The sequence below is a fragment of the Oryctolagus cuniculus genome, chromosome 20 (assembly GCF_051225735.1).
Source record: "Oryctolagus cuniculus isolate XC-2025 breed Fujian yellow rabbit chromosome 20, ASM5122573v1, whole genome shotgun sequence".
Lineage (NCBI taxonomy): Eukaryota > Metazoa > Chordata > Mammalia > Lagomorpha > Leporidae > Oryctolagus > Oryctolagus cuniculus.
The window spans coordinates 26,135,186-26,158,917 of record NC_142886.1 but is presented as its reverse complement, the minus strand read 5'-3'; the positions used below and the strand labels follow the sequence as shown (position 1 = coordinate 26,158,917).

At 47.8% G+C, this 23,732-nt stretch overlaps 1 protein-coding gene across 3 annotated transcripts in view; it reads right to left on the bottom strand.

Moving 5' to 3' along the window:
* Nucleotides 1-23,732, bottom strand: part of FLVCR2 (FLVCR choline and putative heme transporter 2) — a 63,242-nt gene that overhangs the window by 13,467 nt on the left and 26,043 nt on the right. Inside the window, exons 1-4 of one of the 3 annotated variants that reach the window (XM_089322412.1) lie at nt 19,373-19,396; nt 18,617-18,758; nt 15,802-15,942; nt 984-1,051 (exon numbers count right to left, since the gene is read on the bottom strand). In XM_089322412.1, coding sequence (XP_089178538.1) covers nt 984-1,051; nt 15,802-15,942; nt 18,617-18,671 — 264 coding nt within the window. In that variant the 5' untranslated portion in view covers nt 18,672-18,758; nt 19,373-19,396. Of the gene's footprint in view, nt 1-983; nt 1,052-15,801; nt 15,943-17,133; nt 17,270-18,616; nt 18,759-19,372; nt 19,397-23,732 lie in introns of those variants that run through there. The other 2 variants (XM_002719577.6, XM_089322413.1) reach the window with 2 other exon arrangements.

Here is a 23,732-nt window from a genome sequence, read left to right as displayed (position 1 = left end):
GGCGTAGATTATATACAGACGTAGGATTTGAAGTCAGACCTGTCCACCTCCAAAACTGGAAGACTTAACCATGACGGCCCTACCAGCTCTGCGAGGCTGAGAGCCTAGTCCTTTGGAAACACAGGGGACCTTTGCACTCCTAATTCTGAGACACTCGGTGTCCCATCCCCAGCATACAGCTTCTGGTAACTTCTACAAAAAGCGTTCATTTATGCAACTGAGGTCAAATAAAATCTTACCCTTATTTTACAAGTTAGATATTTCATCTGGAATTTTATATATACACACACACAAACACAAGTTAGATATTCCATCTGGAATTATATATATATATACACACACACACTCGTTAGATATTTCACCTGGAATTATCTATATATAAATGCTGTAAATCTACGTATTGACTAGCAGCACTGCCTAGCCCTGTGCTCTATATTTTATACATATCATATGTAATAAATAAGATTTTAATATATGAGGGTCTTCCCAAAAATTCATGGAAAAATACAATTGAAAGCATGATTTTGGTGCAAAAAATGTTTGAAATCCATGCACAGCTTTTTCAAAATATACATTTTCTGTATATTATGCAAAAAAATTTTGTACCAAAATAAACTCATACTTAATTTCACTCCATTTTTCCACTAACTTTTTGAAGTACCCTTGTGTAGACATAGTCATACATGATATTATTTATTCTCCAACCCTAAAAATAATCCTGCAAGAAATTATCATGCTTCCTTCTGCAGGAAAGAGAGAGCTGAGAGATGCTAACTAGCTTGTCACACAGTCACCCCATCACACAGTTTAGCACTGTCCCAGCTGGGGCTGAGTCCCAGGGCACCCCCCTCCAAGTCCCACCAGCATTCCACCACACCTCACTGCCCAGAACTGCAGGGAACCAGGAGCTGAGGCCCAGCTCCCGCTGAGACGGGGTGAGAAGTGGCAGAACCAGGCCGAGCATGCTCAGGGAGCTCCCTTACCGGGTAGTGCAAGATCACCATACGATTCAGCAGAGTGGACAAGGCATAAAAAGCACCAGCATTCAGACCTGCAGGGAGGAGGGAGAAACAGATTAGGGCCAGCCTTCTCCTGGGGCCATAGCTAACCTCACCCCCCAGCCATTAGGGAGGTCAGAAATCTTCATCCCCTTTGCCACCCTGAGTGGTGTCATCAGAGGAGAAAAATCCAAATAGAGATGAGGCTACCTGTAGTTTTTCTCAAAGAAATACTTCAAAGCAGCCAAAAGTAATCATCTTAACCTTTTCTTGGTTAAAATGATTTTCTTGCCCCTGGACACAGGCTCTGTACGGTGCTCTTGGGACTCTCAGATCAGGAGTAGCCATGCTCCTGTCCCAGGCGTTGACCAGACATATGGGGTCAGCAGGTCTAACAGACACCCTCCACCTGCTCCTGACAACCCTGTCCCTCTCTAAGCTGCTCTAGACCTCAGGGGTGACCCCGAAGGCTGGCAGTTTCCTCTTCCTCCTACAACTTTCTTCTCTGATTCGATGTCACACAAAATCTATCAAGTGAAACCAGAAGACGCCTTCAAGAGCTACTTCATCAATTCATTCAACAAACAAAGGCTACATCAAGAATGTGTCCTTCAAGAATGAGGCCATTTGTCCAAAGCCATACACTGTGTTAGGAGCTGAGACTGGAACTGATCCCGAAGAGAAAGTAACTCCTGGTCTCCCTGCAAGAAAACCAAGGACAGTGGCAGCAGCACATACGTGGGCACTGGACACTATTCTAAGTCCCTTCCATCTTTTTATTTATTTATTTTTATTTATTTTTTTGACAGGCTGAGTGGACAGTGAGAGAGAGAGGCAGAGAGAAAGGTCTTCCTTTGCCGTTGGTTCACCCTCCAATGGCCGCCGCGGCTGGTGCGCTGCGGCGGGCGCACCACGCTGATCCCATGGCAGGAGCCAGGTACTTATCCTGGTCTCCCATGGGGTTCAGGGCCCAAGCACTTGGGCCATCCTCCACTGCACTCCCTGGCCACAGCAGAGAGCTGACCTGGAAGAGGGGCAACTGGGACAGAATCTGGCGCCCCGACCTGGACTAGAACTCGGTGTGCCGGCGCCACTAGGCGAAGGATTAGCCTAGTGAGCTGCGGTGCCGGCCTCCCTTCCATCTTTATAACACTTGCAAAGGCAGGGAGTATTATCCTCCCCATCTCAGACATGAAGAAAAGGCACACAGAGTTAACCAAACAAATCTAGTCCCTCCACGACTCCCACCAGGAGTCTTTTTAGCTTTAACTAAACATTAAGGCTGTCAGCACACTTGACAATGGGTGTACTTAGGCGGGTCAAAGACAGGACACATAGCTAGCAGGTCGGACAGCCTCTGGAGCTGCTCTGTAGTGGAACCAGCCCAGAGAAGCTCTGTCCACCGAGCATGCAGAAGCTGTTCTCTTTGGCCCTCAAGGTGATGGCTGAGGTGCCAGGAAAGGTGGCTCCTCTCAGAGGAGTCACTATCACTTGGAACACGGGCAGTTTCCAATGTCCCCATAAAGGACACACAGGTGAAAAGTATCACTGTTCTCCGGAAAGCATGAATAATGGCTCCCTACCAGATATGATTAGATCTCTGTGTCTACTCTTATCACAAGAGGTCATTTTTAGCATATGCAAGTTTGCCCAGATGTAGTTGAAACACTCCCTTTATCAGACTCCCAGAGCAATGAGATACAAAGTTAAGTGAAGGTCAAATTTACAAGCAAAATGAGAAAGAATTTGCCTTACCACTCCTACTACGACATAGCCATGAAGTGCTGGGGCTGAGTTTGAAGGCAGATCCTGCAGCTCCAGAGTTCTTGATCTTAATTACTCTACATCTGCCCAAAGCTAACACCCTAAATCCAGATTGCCCCAGCACAGGCCACCGAATCATTTCCTCCTGCCCAGCCTCTCCCTGCAGGTTACTCCAAGGATGCAAAAAGCTGGGCTCAGTGCAGCCTCCTGAGCATCACGGGGCCAGGGCGGGCCAGCAAACCCCGTGTCACGAGAGCTTCCAGGCCGGCGGCCATGATGCCTTTAAGGCTCACCCAGCAAGGATACCTGAGGAGCCTTCATGCCACACACCAGACACTTGGGAATTCCATTCCTGAAGTAAGAACCACATTCCTAAAAAGGGGGCGGGCAGGGAGAAGCAAACAGCTTCCTGTCCTGTCTGATCCCTCATGTGTCTCTCCTTGCCTGCCACACACGAGGCAAGCAATGAAGCAAACCAGCTCAGCTGCAGGTGCAACAGTTGCTCTCTGTTGGGATGAATAAGAAGAGCAAAACCCACAGCAAACAGCAGGAAATTAACCAGAAGGATGGGGAGCAAGACATGCACCAGCAACCTCATGACCCTGGAAAAGGCCCAGGGAACTGGGTTCTGAGCAGGCTGAGCCACACTGGGGAAGCTGAGCAGCTGCGGGGACTCAGGGGGTTGTGGAAGGTGCTCTGAGGCCCATCAGCACCTCCTGGGAGCTTGTCAGAAATGCACATTCCTGCCCCCACCCCCAACACTGCAGCAGAAGCTATGAGACAGGTGCTGGCAATGTGTGCTTGAGCAAGCCCTGCAAGAGATCCCAGTGCTCAAGCCGGAAGCCCTGGTTCCACCAGCCCCATATGGCTGACCAGCAGCAGTCCCCGTTCCCAGCCAGCAAGGAGAATGAACAGGGGGGTGGGGGGCAGAGGAAGGGGGAGCAGAAGTTCTCCCTGGAAGGCTGCCAGTCCTTCCCCGCGTTTCCCAGTTCCACCCCAGAGGAACGGTGAGCTTCTGTGTGCTTTCTGAATCAAACTGTAGTCCAGATGGCCCCCTCAGACTGTTCAACTCAACTCCATTGCCCAAAGCAAGGGGTGGGCACCCCACCAGGGGGAAAATAAAACACAAGCTCAGCCCTGAGTGAGTTCCCCTTCTGGGACCACAGGGGACTGCACCATAGTAGATCTAATTATCCCCATCAAGGGTGTGCTGGGTCAGACGACCCACAAGGAGAGGCCTGGTCACTCCTGGTCATTGTGAGAGAAGAGCTGGCCACAGGGCAGAAATGACCCAGTCATAATCCTGAGTCTCTCTCCTCTCTCTCTCTCTCTCTCTCTCTCCCTCTTTCCCTTGCTATGACCAACATTTTCACTTTGGTCCAGAGACTACTTAACATTAGAATGCCTTAAAGTTTAAAAAACACGTATTTTGGGGCCCTGCCCTAGACCTACTAAGTCAGAATGTCCTTGTATGGGGCTCAAGGATCTGTATTTTTTACATTTGGAACTGACCCACTAAAACTGTACATACGTATAGGGCACCATGCAGAGTTTTCATACTTGTATAACATTCATGTCATGGAAAACATATCTATCTCATCAAACATTTAACATTTCTTTATGGTGAAAACATTGAAAATTCTTTCTTCTAGCCTTTTCTTAAAAAAAGAAACATACAGTCCATTTTTACTACTTAGAGACATCTGACTGTGCAACAGAACACCAAAGCTTCTCACTCCTATCTACGGACAACTTGGTAGGAATCTGCATTCTAACAAAACAAAATAAAAACCCCAGGAATTCCTTAAAATCTCTGGAGGGTGGGAAGGAGTGACCTTGGGAACCAAAGATCAAAGATCAGACCCAGGCACCCAGGCGGCAGAGTGGAAGCAGCAGGAATATAGGAAGGGGTTTTAAGACCCTAAGAATGTTCTAAAACACAGCTACTTGAGCGGTTTCAACTGCGCTCCAAATCACAAATTGCCTGCACTGCTTATGAAAAGCGACCCCAAACAGACTTTGCACATGAGTTTCCAGAAGAGAGGCGTGGAAATCCACACACACACACTCAGCCAAGCACTGCAGAGATCCCACCCTCACCTTGGATCACACCTCGGGTTCAGTGTTTTCCCTTTGTCTTTCCTGAACTAAAGTAAAACCTTGTGAAAGGGCCGGTATGACCTCAGCAAGACTCCCAGCAATCTCAAGAAGGATTTTACTTTATTTCATTTTTAAAGAAATAAATAAATTTGCTTGAAAGGTAGAGCAACAGGGGCTGGCGCTGTGGCACAGTGAGTAAAGCCATTGCCTGCAGTGCCAGCATCCCATATGGGCACCGGTTCGAGTCCTGGCTGCTCCACTTCCGATCCAACTCTCTGCTACGGCCTGGGAAAGCAGTAAAGATGGGCCAAGTCCTTGGGCCCCTGCACCATGAGGAAGCTCCTGGCTCCTGGCTTCAGATCAGCGCAGCTCCAGCCATTGCAGCCATTTGGGGAATGAACCAGCAGATGGAAGACCCCTCTCTGCCTCTGCCTCTCTGTAACTCTGCCTTTTAAATAAATAAATAAATCTTTTAAAAAAATTATTCATCACACACATACTTAAGTAAATATTGATTTACTATCCAGAAAGTAAAAAAAAGAAAGGGAGAGCAACAGAGAGAGAGGGAGAGAGAGAGAGAGAGTGATCTTCTATCTGCTGGTTTACTCCCCAAATAGCCACAACAGCCAGGGTTAGGCCAGGCCAAACCAGAAACCCAGAACTCCATCTTGGCCTCCCATATAAGTGGTAGGGGCCCGAGGACTTGGGCCACCTTCCGTTGCCTTCCCAGGCACATTAGCAGAGAGCTGGATTGGAAGTGAAGCTGCTGGGACTCAAACTGGTGCCCATTATGGGATGCCTGTGGCGTTGCAAGCAGCGGCTTAATCTGCGGCACCACCACAGCGCCCTGCAAGAGGATTTTATGATTCATTCTTTGGCCAGGATCTTCAAGGGGACACAGAGCCCCCTCTCGAGGCTCTTGTAGATGGGACAATAATGAAGAGCCTGGGCCTCCAGGGAAGGTGCTTTCTTGGTTGAGCCTCTGAGTTCAGATGCCAGACGCGCTGGAGGCGAGGCTGGGGGTGACAGGGGAAGGGTATCCCTCTTTGACGACATTCTCTAGAAAAGGAGGCTTTCTATGACTCAACGGTTACATCACTGATGAAAAGACAGCAGAGGAGGCCATGCGAAAGTTACGCTCAGAGAAAGCAACCCAAGAAAAGTTCTTTTCTTTATCCCATCCTACCCCACCCCAGTGTTGACCCACATTCCAGCCCTGCCTTTTCCCCCAGACACTGGTGGACCCTTGGGATTTCTGGATCCAGCCCCAGATCTTCCTGCATTGCCAAACATGGAGAAGGGTGGGTAGCTTCCTGTGCCGCAGTGTTTCAGGAACAACAAACACAAACCCAGCCCTGGCATCTCCGCCCTGCTGAGCTGGATTGCCAGGTTTAGGGAAATGCTAATACTAACAGGACAGCTGGGTAAATTTGCATTTCAAATAAATGAATAATTCCTGAAGGATAAATACACCTCAACTATTTCCTGGGACATGTTTATACTAAAAAAGTATTTGTTGTTTACTTGAGGTTCATATCTAACTGGACAGCTATCACTTTATCTTTCCACCTTCCCTCTAAAGCTGTGGCCAGCAGCCTGGGGCACTGCCAGCAATACCTGGACCTTGAGTTTCCAATCGTGGTCAGTGCTGACCCCCTGTAAGCTCCTCAGTTGCTATCGGTGCACATGAGCTCCGAGCAGCTCAGTTCAGAGGATCCCTCGGAAGCCACTTCAAATAGAAATACACTACCACCAGCTGCAGGAGAGGTACTCCCTACTTGGTGAAATCTAGTTCAGACCCAAAAAGGATGTTAGAGATCGGCAATGGGTGCCTGCCATGTCTTTCTTCTTAACTGCTTTAAAGCTTTCCCTTCCATTGAGAGCACCTCAATGGGAAGCATACATCATTATTATTTTCTGGCAGAGGTGGGGCGTATTCGAGAGATGAAGGAGGGGCACTCAGTAGCTGGCAGAGCTGACACCAAAGCTCAGACCTCTCATTCCTTGTGAGTCAAGTCGGAATTCACAGGTCCAGCACTCAAAGCTCTTCCTGCAAGAAATGTCCACCCAAATCCAGCACATGTGCCCACGAAATGCTGTTTTCTGCCTGGTCGCCAGCTCCATGCTCTTAGGTACATATATGAGGGGTCTTCAAAAAAGTTCATGGAAAACATGCATTATGAAAAAAAGGTGGAGCCGGCACTGTGGTGCAGCGGGTTAATGCCCTGGCCTGAAGCGCCGGCATCCCATATGGGCGCCAGTTCTAGTTTCAGCTGCTCCACTTCTGATCCAGCTCTCTGCTGTGGCCTGGGAAGGCAGTAGAGGATGACCCAAGTCCTTGGGCCCCTGCACCCACATGGGAGACCTAGAGGAAGCTCCTGGCTTCAGATTGGCACAGCTCCGGCCATTGCGGCCAATTAGGGAGTGAACCACCGGATGGAAGACCTCTCTCTCTCTCTCTGCTTCTCTTCTGTGTAACTCTGACTTTCAAATAAATAAATAAATTTTTTTTTAAAAAAAGGCAAAGAAAGTACATGTTTTTCAAAATTTTTTTGCACCAAAATAAGCTTATCTTTTAATTCTATTTTCTCACAATTTTTTTTACATGCTGTCACAATTTAGAACAAAATAGAAACACTACCTGCACAATGCAAAAAGCATGGCCCATTTTACTCTCCAGAGGCCAACCTGCAAGGAGGTTTGGGAGGCTTGGGATAATGCTGGGGGATTTCAAAGCCTCTGGTTAATGTGGAGAGGACTTTGTGGTTTGTTTGTTTTAAATGGAGCAAAGGCAGTGGAAAAAGAGAGCAGAGATAATCAGTTGGATTACATGTCAAACCCTGCCTGTATAGAACCTGTGAACCTTAGTCACACTGAGGCTGAGATACCAATATCCCCAAATCCCAGAGATGTATGCTGAGGGTTCCTTCTAAGACCTTCCAACTCCAGACTCTGACCCTAAAGTAATCAACACCCAGGCAACTGGTCAGGAAGACTGGGCCTGAGAAGGACATACTCCCCTAGACCAAAAGGAAAATGCAGGCAAGTGCAGCCAAGAAAACAGCCCCGGCTCCACCTGCACGAGGCTCCCTTCTGCACCATCAGGCAAAATGGTGCAGTGTTAGGAAGACAGGCTTTGCGTCAGACGGAGAAGTTTAAATCTAAGCTGTCCTGGTTATGGACAAGGAACTAAATCTCTCAAAGCCTCAGTTCTTCACATATAAAATGGATGAAAGGATTTACGTTGTGGATTTGTTTTGAAAATAAAGTGATAATGGTGTCTGACATACAATAATGGCTCAATAACTTTATTTTTTCAAATCTCTGAGTACACTTAAGAATCATCTTCTTTTTGGCAAAGAGCCCTGTCACCAAGTCCAATTCTCTACCATGGCTAAAAGGCTTATAGTTCTGTGGCTGTAATGAAATGTATACAAACACCCAGATTAATTTAACTCACTCTCACTGGGATAATCTGAGACCTTCAGATAAATGCTGACACTGATACATTCTATCTATGCAAGACAGAGCCAAGTGTTCCAGAGCTCAGATAGTAGCACTATCTTGATTTAGATAACAATTTACTCCCACCCTATTCTCTTTCCTCTCCTTCTGAGACTTCCGTTTTGCATTTATTTGGTGGTATCTCAGAAGTCTCTAAGCCTCTGCTCATTTTTCTTCATTCTTTTTTCTTTCTGTCCCTAAGACCAGATAATCTCACTTGACTTCTCTTCAAGTTTGCTGTTTCTTTCTTTTGTAGCTCAAATCTGCTATAAAGTTTCCTAGTGAATTTTTCATTTCAGTTACCGTGATTTTCAACTCCAGAATTTATATTTCTTTCCTTTAAAAAAAAAAAAAGATGTATTTATTTTAAAGGCAGAGTTAGAAAGAGGGAGAGAGAGAGAGAAATCATCCACCTGCTGGTTCACTTCTCAGATGGTCACAATGGCCAGCATTGGGACCAGGCCAAAGCCAGGAGCCAGGAGCCAGGAACTTCTTCCAGGTCTCCCATGTGGGTGCAGGGACCCAAGCACCTGAGCCATCTTCCACTGCTTTTCCCAGATGCATCAGCAGGGAGTTGGAATGGAAGTGGAGCAGTTGGGACATGAACCAGCCCCCTATTTCTTTTTTTAAAATTTCTCTTTATTGATATACTCTATTTGATGAGGCATCACTCTTAAGTTTTTTCTTTAATTCTTTGTATATGATTTCTATGTTCTTTGGCCACACCTATAATAGTTGATTTACAATCTTTATTATGATCAGTGTCTGGGCTTCCTTAGGGCAGTTGCTATTTACTGCTTTTTCTTCCTGTGTATGTGTTAGACTTTCCTGTTTATCTGCATGTTTCAAAAGTTTTTATTAGAAACTGGACATCTTATGTTTTTAAATTTGTATTTTTTTTAATTTGTTTAAAAGGCAGAGATAGAAATCTTGCATCCACTGGTTTACTTCCCAACTGCCTGCAACAGCCAGGGCTGGGGCAGGCCAAAGCCAGGAACCCAGCACTCCAACTGGGTCTCCCATGTGGGTGGCAGGGACTCAAGTACTTGAGCCACCACCTGTTTGCTCCTAGAATACATGTGAGCAGGAAGCTGGAATCAGGAGCAGAGCAGAGACTCAAACACAAGCATTCCAATATGGAATATGGAATATGGTGATCCCAAGTGGTCTCTTAACTGCCAAGGCAAACACTTGCCCTGGAACACTGGACACTGAAAATAATACATGATTCTGGAGATGATATTCCCCTCCCCAGGACCTGCTGCCCTTTGTTTGCTTGTGTTGCTTGTTTATTGACTTTCCTGGGTTAATTTTGTAAAGTCTGCATTCTTTGTCACGTACAGCCACTAAAGTTGGTGGCTTGGTGATAAGATAATAGTTGGACAGAGATCCCTTCAATGTCTTACACCAGTGTGTCTCCCACCTTTGCTGAAGAGCCGTGTGCGTGTGCGTGTGTGTGTGTGTGTGTCTGTGTGTGTGTGTTGGGTCACCTTCAACACCCCAGTGGACAACTCTGCTTTAGCCTTTACTTGCTGCTTGTGCAGAGCCTCAAGGCCACGCAGAGGTGAGAGCTCAGAGCTTTCTCCACGCAGTCTTTCCTGAGCATGAGCTTTTGAACATGCAGGAGAACTTCCAAATCCCTAAGGACATAACAGAAGTTTTTCAAAGCCTTCTATGGATATTTCAGTCTCCAGATTGTCTTTCCAAAACTATAACCAGTCTCTTATTTGTCCCACCTAATACTGTTACCTTAGATACCTATGTGTTTTAACAGTGCCACTGACTGTTTACAACAAATACCATGGAAATAGGGCTTTTCCCACATTAAACAAAGACACAGCCTGGGAACGGGGCTTTTCTAGGCATCTACCAGATAAGTCAAATAGCGATAATTCTTAGGAATGGGGCTTTAGGGGAAGCTTCCGTGGCTGTGAGGGCTGGTTTTCACAGCTACCATTGTGCAAGGCTGCTTGTTGTCAAGGCTACTGCAGAGTCCAGGAAAGGAGAATGAAATAGGGAAAGTTAAACAACAAAGTCAAGGTAGGCACTCGGCTCAGCAGTTAAGACACGGCTTGGGATGCCCACATCCCATACCGGAGTGCCCTCAGGTCCCTGCTCCACTCCTGATCCAAGTTTCCTGCTAATGTGCATCCTGGAAGGCAGCGGGTGATGGCGCGAGGACTTGGATTTCTGCCATGCACATAGGAGACCTAGAGGAGTTCTTGACTCCTGGCTTCAGCATGACCCAGCCCCATTTATTGCAGGCTTTTTGGAAGTGAACCAGTGGATGCAAGATTTCTCTCTCTCTCTCTCTCTCTCTCTCTGCCTCTCTCTCTCCCTCTCTTTTTCTCTTGCTCTCTGTGTGTCTTTCAAATAAAATCAATGCCTAATCTCAAATAAAATCAAAATAAATAAGAATTCTTAAGTGCACTGTTCTTACTGATATTCACCTTTTTTTTTCTTGAGTAAATGTTGGTTGCTAGCCTTTGGCTGAGAATCCTGAAAAACAGTGATTTTGGCCATTTTTGACAGTGTTCTTGTTACTTTTATGGAGGAACAGATTTTCTAAGGTGCTTAATCCACCATTCAAGAAGTGCTTCTCTATCTATTTCCTGTGTTATCGTTTAACTAAGCAGATAGGAAAGAGTGTTCAAAAGTACAGGCTGTTAACCACTGTGCCAGACTAAGGACCATATAAAGACCCAGTCGTGCAACACTGAACGAGGAGTTGCTTTTGGTCTACAGCAAGGGCCTCAATGATCTTTGTTTTTATTTCTTGCTTTCATGGGTCAGACAGTGACCCACCCTGCCACACATGGCCTGTGGAATGGGACCACTGCCCAGCTGGCAGCACTATCAGATTTTCAGCCACAGAATACATTTATTAAGCACTCATCCGCCCTGGAATCCTGAGGTAGGCCTCAAATACCCTGTTGTCACTGCAGTAAAGTTTATGGAGGTAAGAAGTCAATGCACTCAAGATGTGTAACTCTAGAAAAAAGAAAAAAACCCTTGGAGTCATGGAATCCTGAGTCTGGAAGAGATCCAAAAGTCATCTGCTCTTTCTTTCCACCTGTAGCCTGAGATTGCCCACCACAGCCCCTCACCAACTAGTCGTTCCTGTCTATGCTTGGCCACCTCCTGGTGACCAACAACTCACAACCTCTTTAGCTGGACACCACTATGTGTAGGAAACTCTATTATGGGTGAATAAGGAGATCTACTTAGAGAGAAACAAGAAGTTGGAGGAAATGAGAAATGGAGAACTGAGACTTGTAAGACTAATCTGGATATGTAGAGCTACTCCAGGAGAGAGGTCACTTAACTACTGTGTATGACTTAGAAAACTCCAGACTGCTACTCTTACCAGGTGCCACGGCAGAAAACCACTTTGAGATAAAGGGCATCCATCAGCCTAAAATGAAACCCTGGACCAACTCTAAGCCAGAGTATACGGATGATGACAGAATAGGCATTAAGAACACATCTTTGGAGTCAGACAAATCTAACCTATCTGAGTTCTGGCTCTGCTACTTTTTAAAGTGCCGTATGGGGGCCGGCGCCGTGGCTCACCTGGTTAATCCTCCGCTTGCGGCGCCAGCATCCCATAAGGGCACCGGGTTCTAGTCCCGGTTGCTCCTCTTCTAGTCCAGCTCTCTGCTGTGGCCCGGGAGGGCAGTGGAGGATTACCTAAGTGCTTGGGCCCCTGCACCCGCATGAGAGACCAGGAAGAAGCACCTGGCTCCTGGCTTCGGATTGGTGCAGCGCTGGCCGTAGCGGCCATTTGGGGAGTGAACCAATGGAAGGAAGACCTTTCTCTCTGTCTCTCTCTCTCACTGTCTATAACTCTGTCAAATAAATAAAAAAATGAAAAATAAAAATAAAGTGTTGTATGATGCTGGGGTAGTTAGCCCGGCTCTCTGAGTTTCATTTTCTTTTCTTTTTTTATTATTTTTATTTTTTTATGATTTTTAAAATTTATTTGAAAGTCAGAGTTACACAGAGAGAGGAGAGGCAGAGACAGAGAGAGAAATAGACAGAGGTCAGTCTTCCATCTGCTGGTTCACTCCCCAATTGGCCACAACAACTGGAGCTGCGCTGATCTGAAGCCTGAAGCCAGGAGCCAGGAGCTTCCTCACGGTACAGGGGTCCAAGCACTTGGGCCATCTTCCACTGCTTTCCCAGGCCACAGCAGAGAGCTGGATTGGAAATGGAGCAGCCGGGTCTCGAACCAGCGGCCATACAGATGCCAGTGCTTCAGGCCAGGGTGTTAACCTGCTGCGCCACAGCGATGGCCCCCTTTTTTATTTTTTTTTGAATATATTTCTTTTGATTCTTTTCTTTTAAGATTATTTGCTTAAAAGGCAGAGTTACAGACAGAGAGAGAAAGAGACAGAGACATAGAGAGACAGAGATCTTCCATCCACTGGTTTACTCCCCAAATGGCCCCAATGGCTACAGTTGGGTGAATCCGAAGCCAGGAGCCATGAACTTCTTCTGCATCTCTTATGTGGATGCAGTAGCCCAAATATTTGGGCCATCTTCCAGTGCTTTCCCAGGCACATTGGCAGGGAGCTGGATTGGAAGTATAGCCCCTGGACTCAAATCAGCGCCCATATGGGATACTGGAGCTGTAGGTGGTGACTTTTCTCACTACACCATCATAGCACGGGTCCCTGAGCTGCGTTTTCTTCATCTGTTAATGGGGATAATCATAGTATCTATCTTTTTTTTTTTTTTATCTATTTGACAGGTAGAGTTATAGACAGTGAGAGAGAAAGACAGAGAGAAAGGTCTTCCTTCCATTGGTTCACTTCCCAAATGGCCGCTACGGCCAGTGCTGCGCTGATCCAAAGCCAGGAGCCAGGTGCTTCTTCCTGGTCTCCCATGCAGGTGCAGGGCCCAAGCACCTGGGCCATCCTCCATTGCCCTCCCGGGCCACAGCAGAGAGCTGGACTGGAAGAGGAGCCATCAGGACTAGAACCTGGTGCCCATATGGGATGCCAGCTCCGTAGGCAGAGGATTAACCAAGTGAGCCACAGTGCCAGCCCCACCATAGTATCTATCTTACATGGGTGTGGCTGGAGTTACAATAAAATCATATATTAAAAGTTCCTGGCACACAGTGAATGTTATTGCCGTCATAAAGCATTGGTTTGTGAGGCCTGTCCTGTGGCACAGCTAGTTAAGCTGCAGTTTGAGACTCTAGCATCCCACATGAGCATCGGTTCAAATCCCAGCTGCTCCACTTCTAATCCAGCTCCCTGCTAACGCACCCGGAAAAGTACTTGGGCCTCTGCACCCATGTAGGAGACCCAGGAGAAGCTCTGGCTCCTGGCTTCAGTCTGGCCTGGTTCTGACCCGTTGCACCCATCTGGGGGATAAACCAGCAGATGGAAGATCTCTCTTTCTGTATCTGTCACTCTACCTTTCAAATTAATTAATTAATTAAATTTTTTTCTAAAGGCATTGGTTTGTGAGCCTACTCAAAGCATGTAGCCACAGCAACTAGAGTTTCACCAAGAATAAGTCATGTCAAATCAATAAATTTCATTTCTTTGTTTCATACAGTTGCATACTTATTGACTTAATTTTAATCAAACTTTAACCAGCAGGTGAAACGGTCCAACGTGATCTGGATAGCAGCACAGCTGGGTGGATCTGTAACTGCCTGAACTAAGAGGGAGTACCAATGGATAAACTGGTGTTCACCAGGAGGAGACCTTTTAATGGAATGGCAGGAGGCTCTGTCTTGCCCTTTCCCAATTCACTAGTCTTATTAAAGGTTGGAAAGAAGATACAGAAAATACCGTGCAGGCCAGGCAAGTCAATACAGCAGCATAAGATCCCAATTTATCCTGCCCAAAACCAAGAAAATTAAATAAAAAAGAGGGATACTGTCTTGCACTCAGGTTTTAAAAAAAGTGATCACAAGGTGAGGGAGGACTGGGTGAGGAGTGAATCATGTAGCAAGACCCATGCATTCATTCATTCATTCATTCAGTAACGACTGGCTTAGCCACTCTGGATCGGCCCCTGCTGACATCCTCTAAAGATGAAGACAGGAATGCGTGTTTGGCCTAGTGGTTAAGACTCTGGTGAAGATACCCACATCCCTCAGGGATGGCGCTGCGGTGTAGTAGGTTAAGCCTCCACCTGCAGTGAGCGCTGCAGGTTCAAGTCCCAGCTGTTTCCCTTCCAATCCAGCTCCCTGCTGATGGCCTGAGAAAGCCCTGGAGGACGGCCCAAGTGCTTGGGCCCCTGCACCCAAGTAGGATATCTGGCAGAGGTTGCTGGCTCCTGGCTTTGGATTGGCCCAGCTCCAGCTGTTGTGGCCATTTGGGGTGTGGACCAGTTGATGGAAGACTTGTCTGTCTCTCCCTCTCCCTGTCTGTGGCTCTGCCTCTCAAATAAATAAATAAATCTTAAAAGGAAAAAAAAAGATGCCCACATTTCACATCGCGGTGAATAGACTCAACACCCAACTCTAGTTTCCAACTAACGTCAACCATGGAGGAATGCAGTGCTGATGGCTCAGCTGACTGGAGTCCTTCCACTCCCATGGAAACCTGGACTGAGGTTCACCCCAACCCAGCCTGGCTAGTGCAGGCCTGTGGGCAATGAAGCAGCTGACAGGAGCACCCTCCCTGTGACTTGCTGCCTCTCAAATAAATAAATAAAAATTTTTAAACATATGAAATGACATAAATCTCTACTCTCACAGAGTTCTGTCTAATGGAGAGATACCCCTAGAAATGGCATTTTTTTTTTTTTTTTGACAGACAGAGTGGACAGTAAGAGAGAGAGACAGAGAGAAAGGTCTTCCTTTTGCCGTTGGTTCACCCTCCAATGGCTGCCGCGGCTGGCACACTGCGGCCAGCGCACCATGCTGATCCGATGGCAGGAGCCAGGTACTTATCCTGGTCTCCCATGGGGTGCAGGGCCCAAGCACCTGGGCCATCCTCCACTGCACTCCCTGGCCACAGCAGAGAGCTGGCCTGGAAGAGGGGCAGCCGGGACAGAATCCGGTGCCCCAACCGGGACTAGAACCTGGTGTGCTGGCGCTGCAAGGCGGAGGATTAGCCTAGTGAGCCGCGGCACCGGCTCAGCATTTTTTTTTTTTTAATGGTAAGTTTTAAGACGTAAAAGGAACAGCATGATCAGAGAAGGGAGGTCACCTGACACTGTTTTCCAGAGATGACAGCAAGACGAGACTTGGAGACTTGCATTTGTCAGATAACCTGGCATAGGAAGGAATGATCTCCCAGGTAGATTCTACAACATGTGCAAAAGCACTCAGGCACAGCTGGGTCTCCTGGTTGATCCTACATCTACATGCACATTTGGGATTTGGAAACAGGAGGAAATGGAGCTATCAGGCCTCTCATTTCACACTCCCAGTTCAAGTACACTCCTGGGAACGCCTGCCCCTTACCATATGTGATGACAAGCAGCACGAAGTTGAGGTTTTTGAAGAGCCGGATGATGGAACTCAAGTATGAAGCATCAGGGGACGCCAAGGCATAGCTCAGGGACTGGGCCCTGCTCGGGGGATGTTTAGGCTTCTCCTTGAATACTGAAAAGAAAGAAACAGAGGTGACTGAGAAATCCTGTAGGCCCACCCAGCAGGGCTGGCTGCACACAGACGGGAGCTGGCTCCATCATCTAAGAAGGGGCTGAGACAGCCAAAGGAAGTGTTAATTCTCCAATTAAATCCTTGCAGCCTCCTCTCTTGAAGCTGCCTCCCATTGTCTGAGGCTGAGCAAGTGGTCCTGGGATTACTTTTCCTTGACAGCCTCTGGAAGACTGAACTCGTCTGGCCTCCCAGGCAGTGTTCAAAGCCCAAAGAGTTCCATAGTGACCAGCAGATAACCTATCACAGAGCACTGAAAAACACAGCCACAGTGCCCGGCTGGGAAGGGAGCAAAAGCTGAAGCTTTGGGACTAGTGAGCCCAGTTACTGGCTTAGAACACAGCTCCTACTGAGGGTGTCGGAACTGTGCTGCGTGCTTAGCACAGAGCCTGGCCACTGACCAATAAATACTCCCTGAGTAAGTAAAAACGATCTTCAATAGAAGAAACACCTAGATCCCCCTCCTGGCTTCACAAAGTCTGAATTCAACATCTTTCCTATGAAGGGGACCAGAGGATCAACAAGCTCCTCTGGGAGTGGACACTTGAATAAGGGCTGGAGAGGGACGGCAGAAAACCACTCCACGTCTATACTATTTTCAGGACCACTGGTGCGATCACTTTGACTGCCGTGATGACCACTCCACTTTCAGGGCAGGGGACACAGATCAGTTTAACTAATTGTTTGCTAAACTGGTCCCCGGATAAAAGTCCAAGCCAGCAACACACAGCCTCCCCTACACCCCCTGAGCACACTCTGAAAGGCCATTAGACCGTGTCCAGTTAGAGGAAGCGCTGCATATGAGGTTGGCTCTCTTGGCAGATCAAAGGGCACCCCCCTACACTGAGAAGACGCCCTAGGACTGATTTCAGAGCCCTGCTTCCTCCATCCCTGGAAACAGTCCTGGGTAACTTCCACACATTGCAACCCCCTCCACTGTCTTGCCTGTTGACTTCCCCTTCCTCGGGGGAAGAAAGCTAGGCAAGAAGGTTACCTATCTCTGCATCAGCAGGTGTTGTGGCTCAAGGATTTGGCAACTGAAACCAAAATTCAGATAAGATTCTTCAGCTCTTTACTCAATGAGCTCTTTGCTATGATTGGTAATAATAGGTCAAAACACAAGAAATATCTTACCCTCCAGGTTCTCAATTACAAAGACCCAGGCCCCCATCTGCTACAAACACAAGAATCTGGAGCCAGATACTTGACAGTTTAAAAGTCTGGCTGGGTAAGGAGGAGGCTACTGGTTACATCATCATCTCCGCTCTCCCCCACAGTTCCCCTGCTCCTCGCCTTTGCAGGAGCACCAGAGCTCTGTCAAGGACATGCTGCCCGCAGCTCTGCCTCAGCCTGCAACCAGGGATGGGAGGATACGGGGAGCGGCAGCTGACTCTGGGGGTGAGGCCAGGGGGCAGGAATGGAACCTTGAACACGGGAGCTGGAACTTCAGTTATTAGGAGGGAAGCTGGTTAATCTTTAGACGGTGACTAACTGGAAAGAAAAACCTCAACCTTGTTGTTTCGGATTTATCAGAGCCCACAGAACATTACTCAGATGAAAAAGAAGTAAAATGCTGTCAATCAAACACCTCAGTGTACCTGCATATAAAATAGCAATGGCAGTACCTGAGGTTGGAGGAGTAACTTTTTCCAGGAGAAGTTCATGGTCATTCCTTTCTTTATGCTATGTTTATTATTTTAAAATCCTTTTAATTTATTCACTTGTATGTATTCAAGAGGCAGAGAGAGAGCTTCCATCTGCTGGCTTACTCCCTACATGTTGCAATGGGCAGGAGCAGGGAACTCAGTCTGGCTCTCCCACATGTGCCACCTCCTGCTGTCTCCCAGGTGTATGTTAGCAGAAAGCCGGAATCAAGAACTGAACCCAGGCACTCTGATGAGATTCTGCTGTCCCAAAAGGCAGCTTACCTGCTGGGCCAAATGCCTGTGCTGCTACTTTCATTTTTAACATTTTCCCATAATGACCATACACCACTCTCATAATTTTTAAAAATGCATTAAAAATGTGATCTCCAAGTACACTCAGGTTAACCTATGAGATTATTGGTGATTCTGGGTCATTTTCTGTTTTCTTTTGTTTTTCAGAAATGCAGAGTATGAAGTTAGACAAGCTTAGACTTGAATCCAGTCTCTGTCAGGAGCTACCTAATCTTGAATGACTCCCTTCAGCTCCCTCACGTCTTCCTCTTTGTTAAATGGGACTGATAACAGTAGCCCACACAGAGGGTTGCGGGGGAGTGTATCCCATCAGGCATATTTCACACCAAGGGCCTAAGTGCCCTAAGTGATACCCTAAGTGCCCACTGATGTCATCAATGAGACAGGAGTGTATCCATTACCTCTGTGAGACAGGACCGCAGAACAGCTCAACTGCAGTCAAGCCTGTTTGGATCTGCTAGACAAGTGCACGAGACCAGTGTGTTGGGGAGAGCTACTCAGGTGAAAACGTTTGAAGACAGAGAGAATCCCAGCTTTCAGTTTCTGTAAACATCCATGGTGTTTTACGGCCCTGTTCCCAAGGGCCCCACCCAAGATCGCAGAACATTCCATACCTCTCCACCTCTCTGCCCCTGGCCCTTTCAGTCCAATAACCTTACCGATGATGACAAGGATGAACAGGAGAGTGGCCACACCTCCTATTATGTAGAACATGATGCTGATGTGGTAGGCAAGCTTCTCCTGGTCTTTGATGTTGGGTACCAAAACAGGAGGGACCAAGAACCCAATTGCAATTCCAAGCTATAGAAGACAGAGACAATCAGTCACAGTTAGCAAAGCCTAAAAGGTGACAGTACAGGTTTAAAGAGGTTCCTAAAAAACAAACAAACATAATTCTCAACTTCCAATCCATATTCAAACCCAAACAGGGATCCCTGCCCCATTCCAAGATAGCAGAGAAATCTTTCTTTTGATCGACCACTTGACTCCCCCACTACCAACACCTATTTAAAACACTGTAGTTGGGGGTCTCAGTGCAGACTGGTCCTTCTCTAGCTGCAAACCAATGAACCATGGTTCCTTTATCCCCATCTCTGGAGAATAAAACAGTGTTGTTTTTTGCCTTGTGCCATTTAAATTTCTAGTTGCACTGCTTCTGCTTACTTGGAGCTGAGAGATCAGCTGGGGACACGTTCTACACATTCCAATCCCAAGAACTTGTACTAAGAGTCAGAAGTCTAAAATTGTTACCACATTTACAAACATGAAAGCTCAGTTCATTGTGTGAATAACTGAGCAACTTCCCAAGCACCTACAGCATGAAGTCACACACAACTGCATGAATCTATACACCCAGGACATGGGCACATGCAAAATGGCTACACACACACACACACACACACACACAAACACACCTCAACAAATTAAAACATCGCCTATCTGGATTGGAGTCCAAACGCCAGGGACTTGACAGGTAACATGACTTGAGGTGTTTCTGAGGTCAGAAATGCTTTGCTTCAGCAGTACTTGGCTGTGATACAACTCCCAAAAGTGTGCCACACATAACACCAAGGCAGAACCCGGCAAACAGCTTGTGACTTCAGGGAAGCTCAAACTCCTTTGCTGTGAGGTCTCTTTTGTTGAATCTGGAAGGAACTGCAGGTAGAGAAGCAATCTGTGCTCACTACACACAACTGCACGTTCAGCAGCTGCCAATCTGCTGATGGCCTTGACTGGTTTTCCAATCTGTCCATTACGGACACTCAGCACGACTCCTGGTGGGTCTCAGCTCTGACGATTCACAAAAGGTATCAGCAAAAGGCTGAGTGTAGGGCTCCCTCTGCCAGAGTATAAGCGACACATCAGACATATCTTTAAAAACTTCTAGTTTGTGGAAAGGACTCAGCTAGACCTCTTAGCAGATAATGAAATGTATTAAGCAAGGCCCTTGCTTGGAAGGAGTTGTATGATAGGTGTGGGGGTGGGAGGGATATAAAATAAAAATACAGAAGATACCACAGATGGCCATGTTTGTGGGTTGAAATGATGGAATGTAACAGTTCGAAAGCTCTTTTGTAATCCTCTAATACAACCCCAAAGTGGAAGGACCCGACTGGAGGCTCGGTGAGGCTAAGCTCTGGGTTGTCCAGGGCTCTACCACAGTTGAGATGCTAAGACAGATCTCCTGGCCCCTCAGGACAGGGCTCCTCCACCTGGCCTGCACCAAGGCCCTCCAGGACCAAGACTCTTGAGAAAGGCCCCGGAGAGCAGGCACCTCTGGAGGAGCAGCTATGTCATGACCTTGGAGTTATCCCTGTTGCTCAGGCACAGCGATCTGTCAGGGTTGGTCTGGCTTCTTAACTGCTGATCTCTAAGAGTTGACTGGCACTCAAAACCAGTCATAGAGTAGTGTGGTGGCTGGCCTTATGGTGTCAGCTTGGGTGGATGAAGAAATACCTAGAAACATGGAAAAGTGTCATTTTGTGTGCATACATGAGGGTGTTTCCAAATGAGATTAGCACGTGAGTCTGAGTGCAGGAGGTGGGAAGACCTGGCCCTGATGCGAGCAGCTGGAGTCTGGAGACAAAATCCAGGGGGCGAACTGAGAGCTGGAACACACTCAACTCCTACTTTTTTTTTTTTTTTTTTTTTTTTTTTGACAGGCAGAGTGGACAGTGAGAGAGAGAGACAGAGAGAAAGGTCTTCCTTTTCCGTTGGTTCACCCCCCAGTGGCCGCTGCGGCCAGCGCACTGTGGCCGGCACACTGCGCTGACCTGAAGCCAGGAGCAGGTGCAGGGCCCAGCACTTGGGCCATCCTCCACCGCACTCCCGGGCCATAACGGAGAGCTGGACTGGAAGAGAAGCAACCGGGACAGAATCTGGCTCCCCAACCGGGACTAGAACCTGGTGTGCTGACGCCACAGGCGGAGGATTAGCCTAGTGAGCCGTGGCGCCGGCCTCAACTCCTACTTTCAATGGCAGCTGCCAGTCTTTGGACGCCCAGGACTTTAGCCAGCACCCGCCTTGCTGGCACTCGTGCTTTTGGCCTCAGAGTCACCTCAGCTTCCCGCATTCCGAGGCTCTTGGACTTGGCCTGGGCCATGCCACTGGCACCCCAGAGTCTCCAGTCTGAAGGCGAGACATCTTAATATTGCTTAATACACCTCGATACCTGCTGAGAAGTCATAAGACTTTTCAGATGCCATAATGATGTTAGCCAGCTCCTCTAACAGATCTTCCTCCCTATGTCTACATGGATTCTGTCTCCCTAGAGGACCTGATTAGTACGAGGGGCAGATGCAACCTTCTTCATGTCTGGGACCCCGGGTCAAGTCCACATCGTCTGGCCTCGTAGACCCTTTGGTGTTGGAAATCCAGAAGGTAAGGAGAATTTTTGGTGGGTCCCATTTGTGAGTACAAGGAAAGACACAGACATCACTCAAGTCTCTGCCACTCCCTCATTTCCAAAATGGTGACAAGAACCCTGAGACCTGGAAGCAGGATACCATAATCCCTGGTCAGCTTCTGCCTCCCTCTGTAACTCTTCCCAGCAGGAGTCACACTACAGACCTGACCCCGCAGGCTGGACTCTGTTCACTCCATCTACACACCAAGCCAGAGGGAGGCTCTTCTACTCCCACACCAGCATCCGGGCTGGCTGGCTGGCAATACTGTCTCATGGTGACCTTTCTCAAGAGGAAGGTGGCTTGGGATTGGAATTGGCAGAAATCTGGCTTTTATGCCCTGGGCAGAAAAACAAGACATGGGGATTTGACTGTAAGCTGCCGAGGCTTTGTGCTTTCCCAGACACATATTTTCCTGCGCTTTGAGAGCAGTCTTCCGTGGGAGTCCTCAGCTCTATTTCCAGATCCCAGTTTCTAAGTTTGCCCCATAGTCAGTACTCAGTCTGTGGGTGGGTGGCTGGCTGACTGGCTGGACAGACAGATGGAGGGTGCATGGACTGATGGATGGATGGTGGGTGGATGGACGGGCAAATGGTGGGTTTGTGAACCAATGGATGGACGGATGGTGGTTATGTGGGATGATGGATGATGGACGGGTAGATGGGTAGATGTATGGGCACATGTTCAGATGAAAGTGTTAGAAAAATCTTGCCTACACAAAGGTCTGCCCACTAAAATAGGTACAGGTTCTTTCTATAAACCACACTGTGCCCACAGTGGTAGGGGGAAAAAATTCAAGTACGGGAAAGTAAGGCTGGCCTACCATTTCTTGAGCATCTACTATGTGCTGGGCATCTAATATATTTTATCTGCTAGTTTTACCCTGATAATGTTACAACTGAGAACAAGTGTCCAAGGTCACATAGGCAGCTAACAAAGAGTTGGGATCCCAAGACAACTGTGTCTGACCCCAGAACCCAGCTCAACCCCCTGTCTCCCAGGAAGCATCAGTGTGACACTAGCCAGCCCAGAAGTCTATGCGTTTACCCATCTGAGTTCTGACACATATCTGATAGGCTACCTGTAGGATAAAAGTCAGAGACCTGGAGCCCAAGTCAATGCAAAGTTAGCTCCAGAAGGCGGGAGAATGCTGCTCCTGGGCGGGAGTGATGCAGGCACCTCTCCTGCACTCACAGCAAAGCCAGAGACCAGGTCAGAAACATAAATGACTGAAAATTACCACTGACCGGTTTTGAGCTGACTTATGTCCCTGTATTCATTCTAGTTTTATCGTTCTCAACAAAGTACAAAGTCATGGGCAAAATACAAAATTCAGAGGTGGGTGCTGTGGTGCAATGAATTAAATTGCTGGTTAGGATACCTGCATCCCATATAAGAGTGCCAGTTCATGTCTCAGCTACTCTGCTTCTGATCTGGCTCCCTGCTAATGCGCCTGGGAAAGCAGCAGAAGATGGCCCCAGTTCTTGGGCCCCTGCACCCATGTGGGAAACCCAGATGGAGCTCCTGGCTCCTGGCTATGGCCTGGCTCAGCCCCCCTCATTGCAGCCATTTGGGGAGTGAAACAGCAGATGGAAGATTTCTGCCTCTCCTTCTCTCTCTCTCTCTAACTCTGCCTTTCAAATAAATAAAATCTTAAAAAAAAAAAAAGATGGCACAAGTACTTGAGTCCCTATCACCCCTATCACCCACGTGGGAGACCTGGATGGAGTTCCTGTCTCCTGGCCCAGCCCCAGCTATTGCAGCCATTTGGCAAGTGAGCCAGTAGATGACAGCATTCTCTCAATTTCATCTCTCTCTCTCTCTCTCTCTCCGTCACTCTGCCTTTCAAATAAATAAATAAGAATGCAAAATCTACAGTCACACCAAGTCACAGTCCTAGTCTTCAGAAGCTTATTCCAAAAACTGCTTTTACAGTGGAGTGAGTGAGGCTCTCTTCACCTCCACCCATCCCACAGCAGCAATTCCCAAGCTCGCCTCCTGATAAAGGTCACCGGCCCCACCCCTGCCATCCTCCCTCCGGTGGGGCAGTCCAGCATTTTCGCAAGCAGGCAGTCCTTATCAGCCAGCATGGGTGCCTTCCAGCGGCTCCCTCCAGGGGTTCCCCGTGAGACTCCGTTCCCAGCCATTCTCCACGGCAGCTGGTGAGCGTGGGAAACATGACCAAAACTGGGGTCTCCTCAAAACCCCACCAGGACTTCCCCTGCTTTTACATTAGGGGCAAAGGTCCTAAGCACAGCCCACCAAGTTCTGTACATGGGGTCTGTCCACTGGTCAGCTACGGGTCATCTCCTTGCTCTCCAAGACCCTGACACACTGGACTCCTTTGTAGCTTTGAAATGTTCAGAGCTCC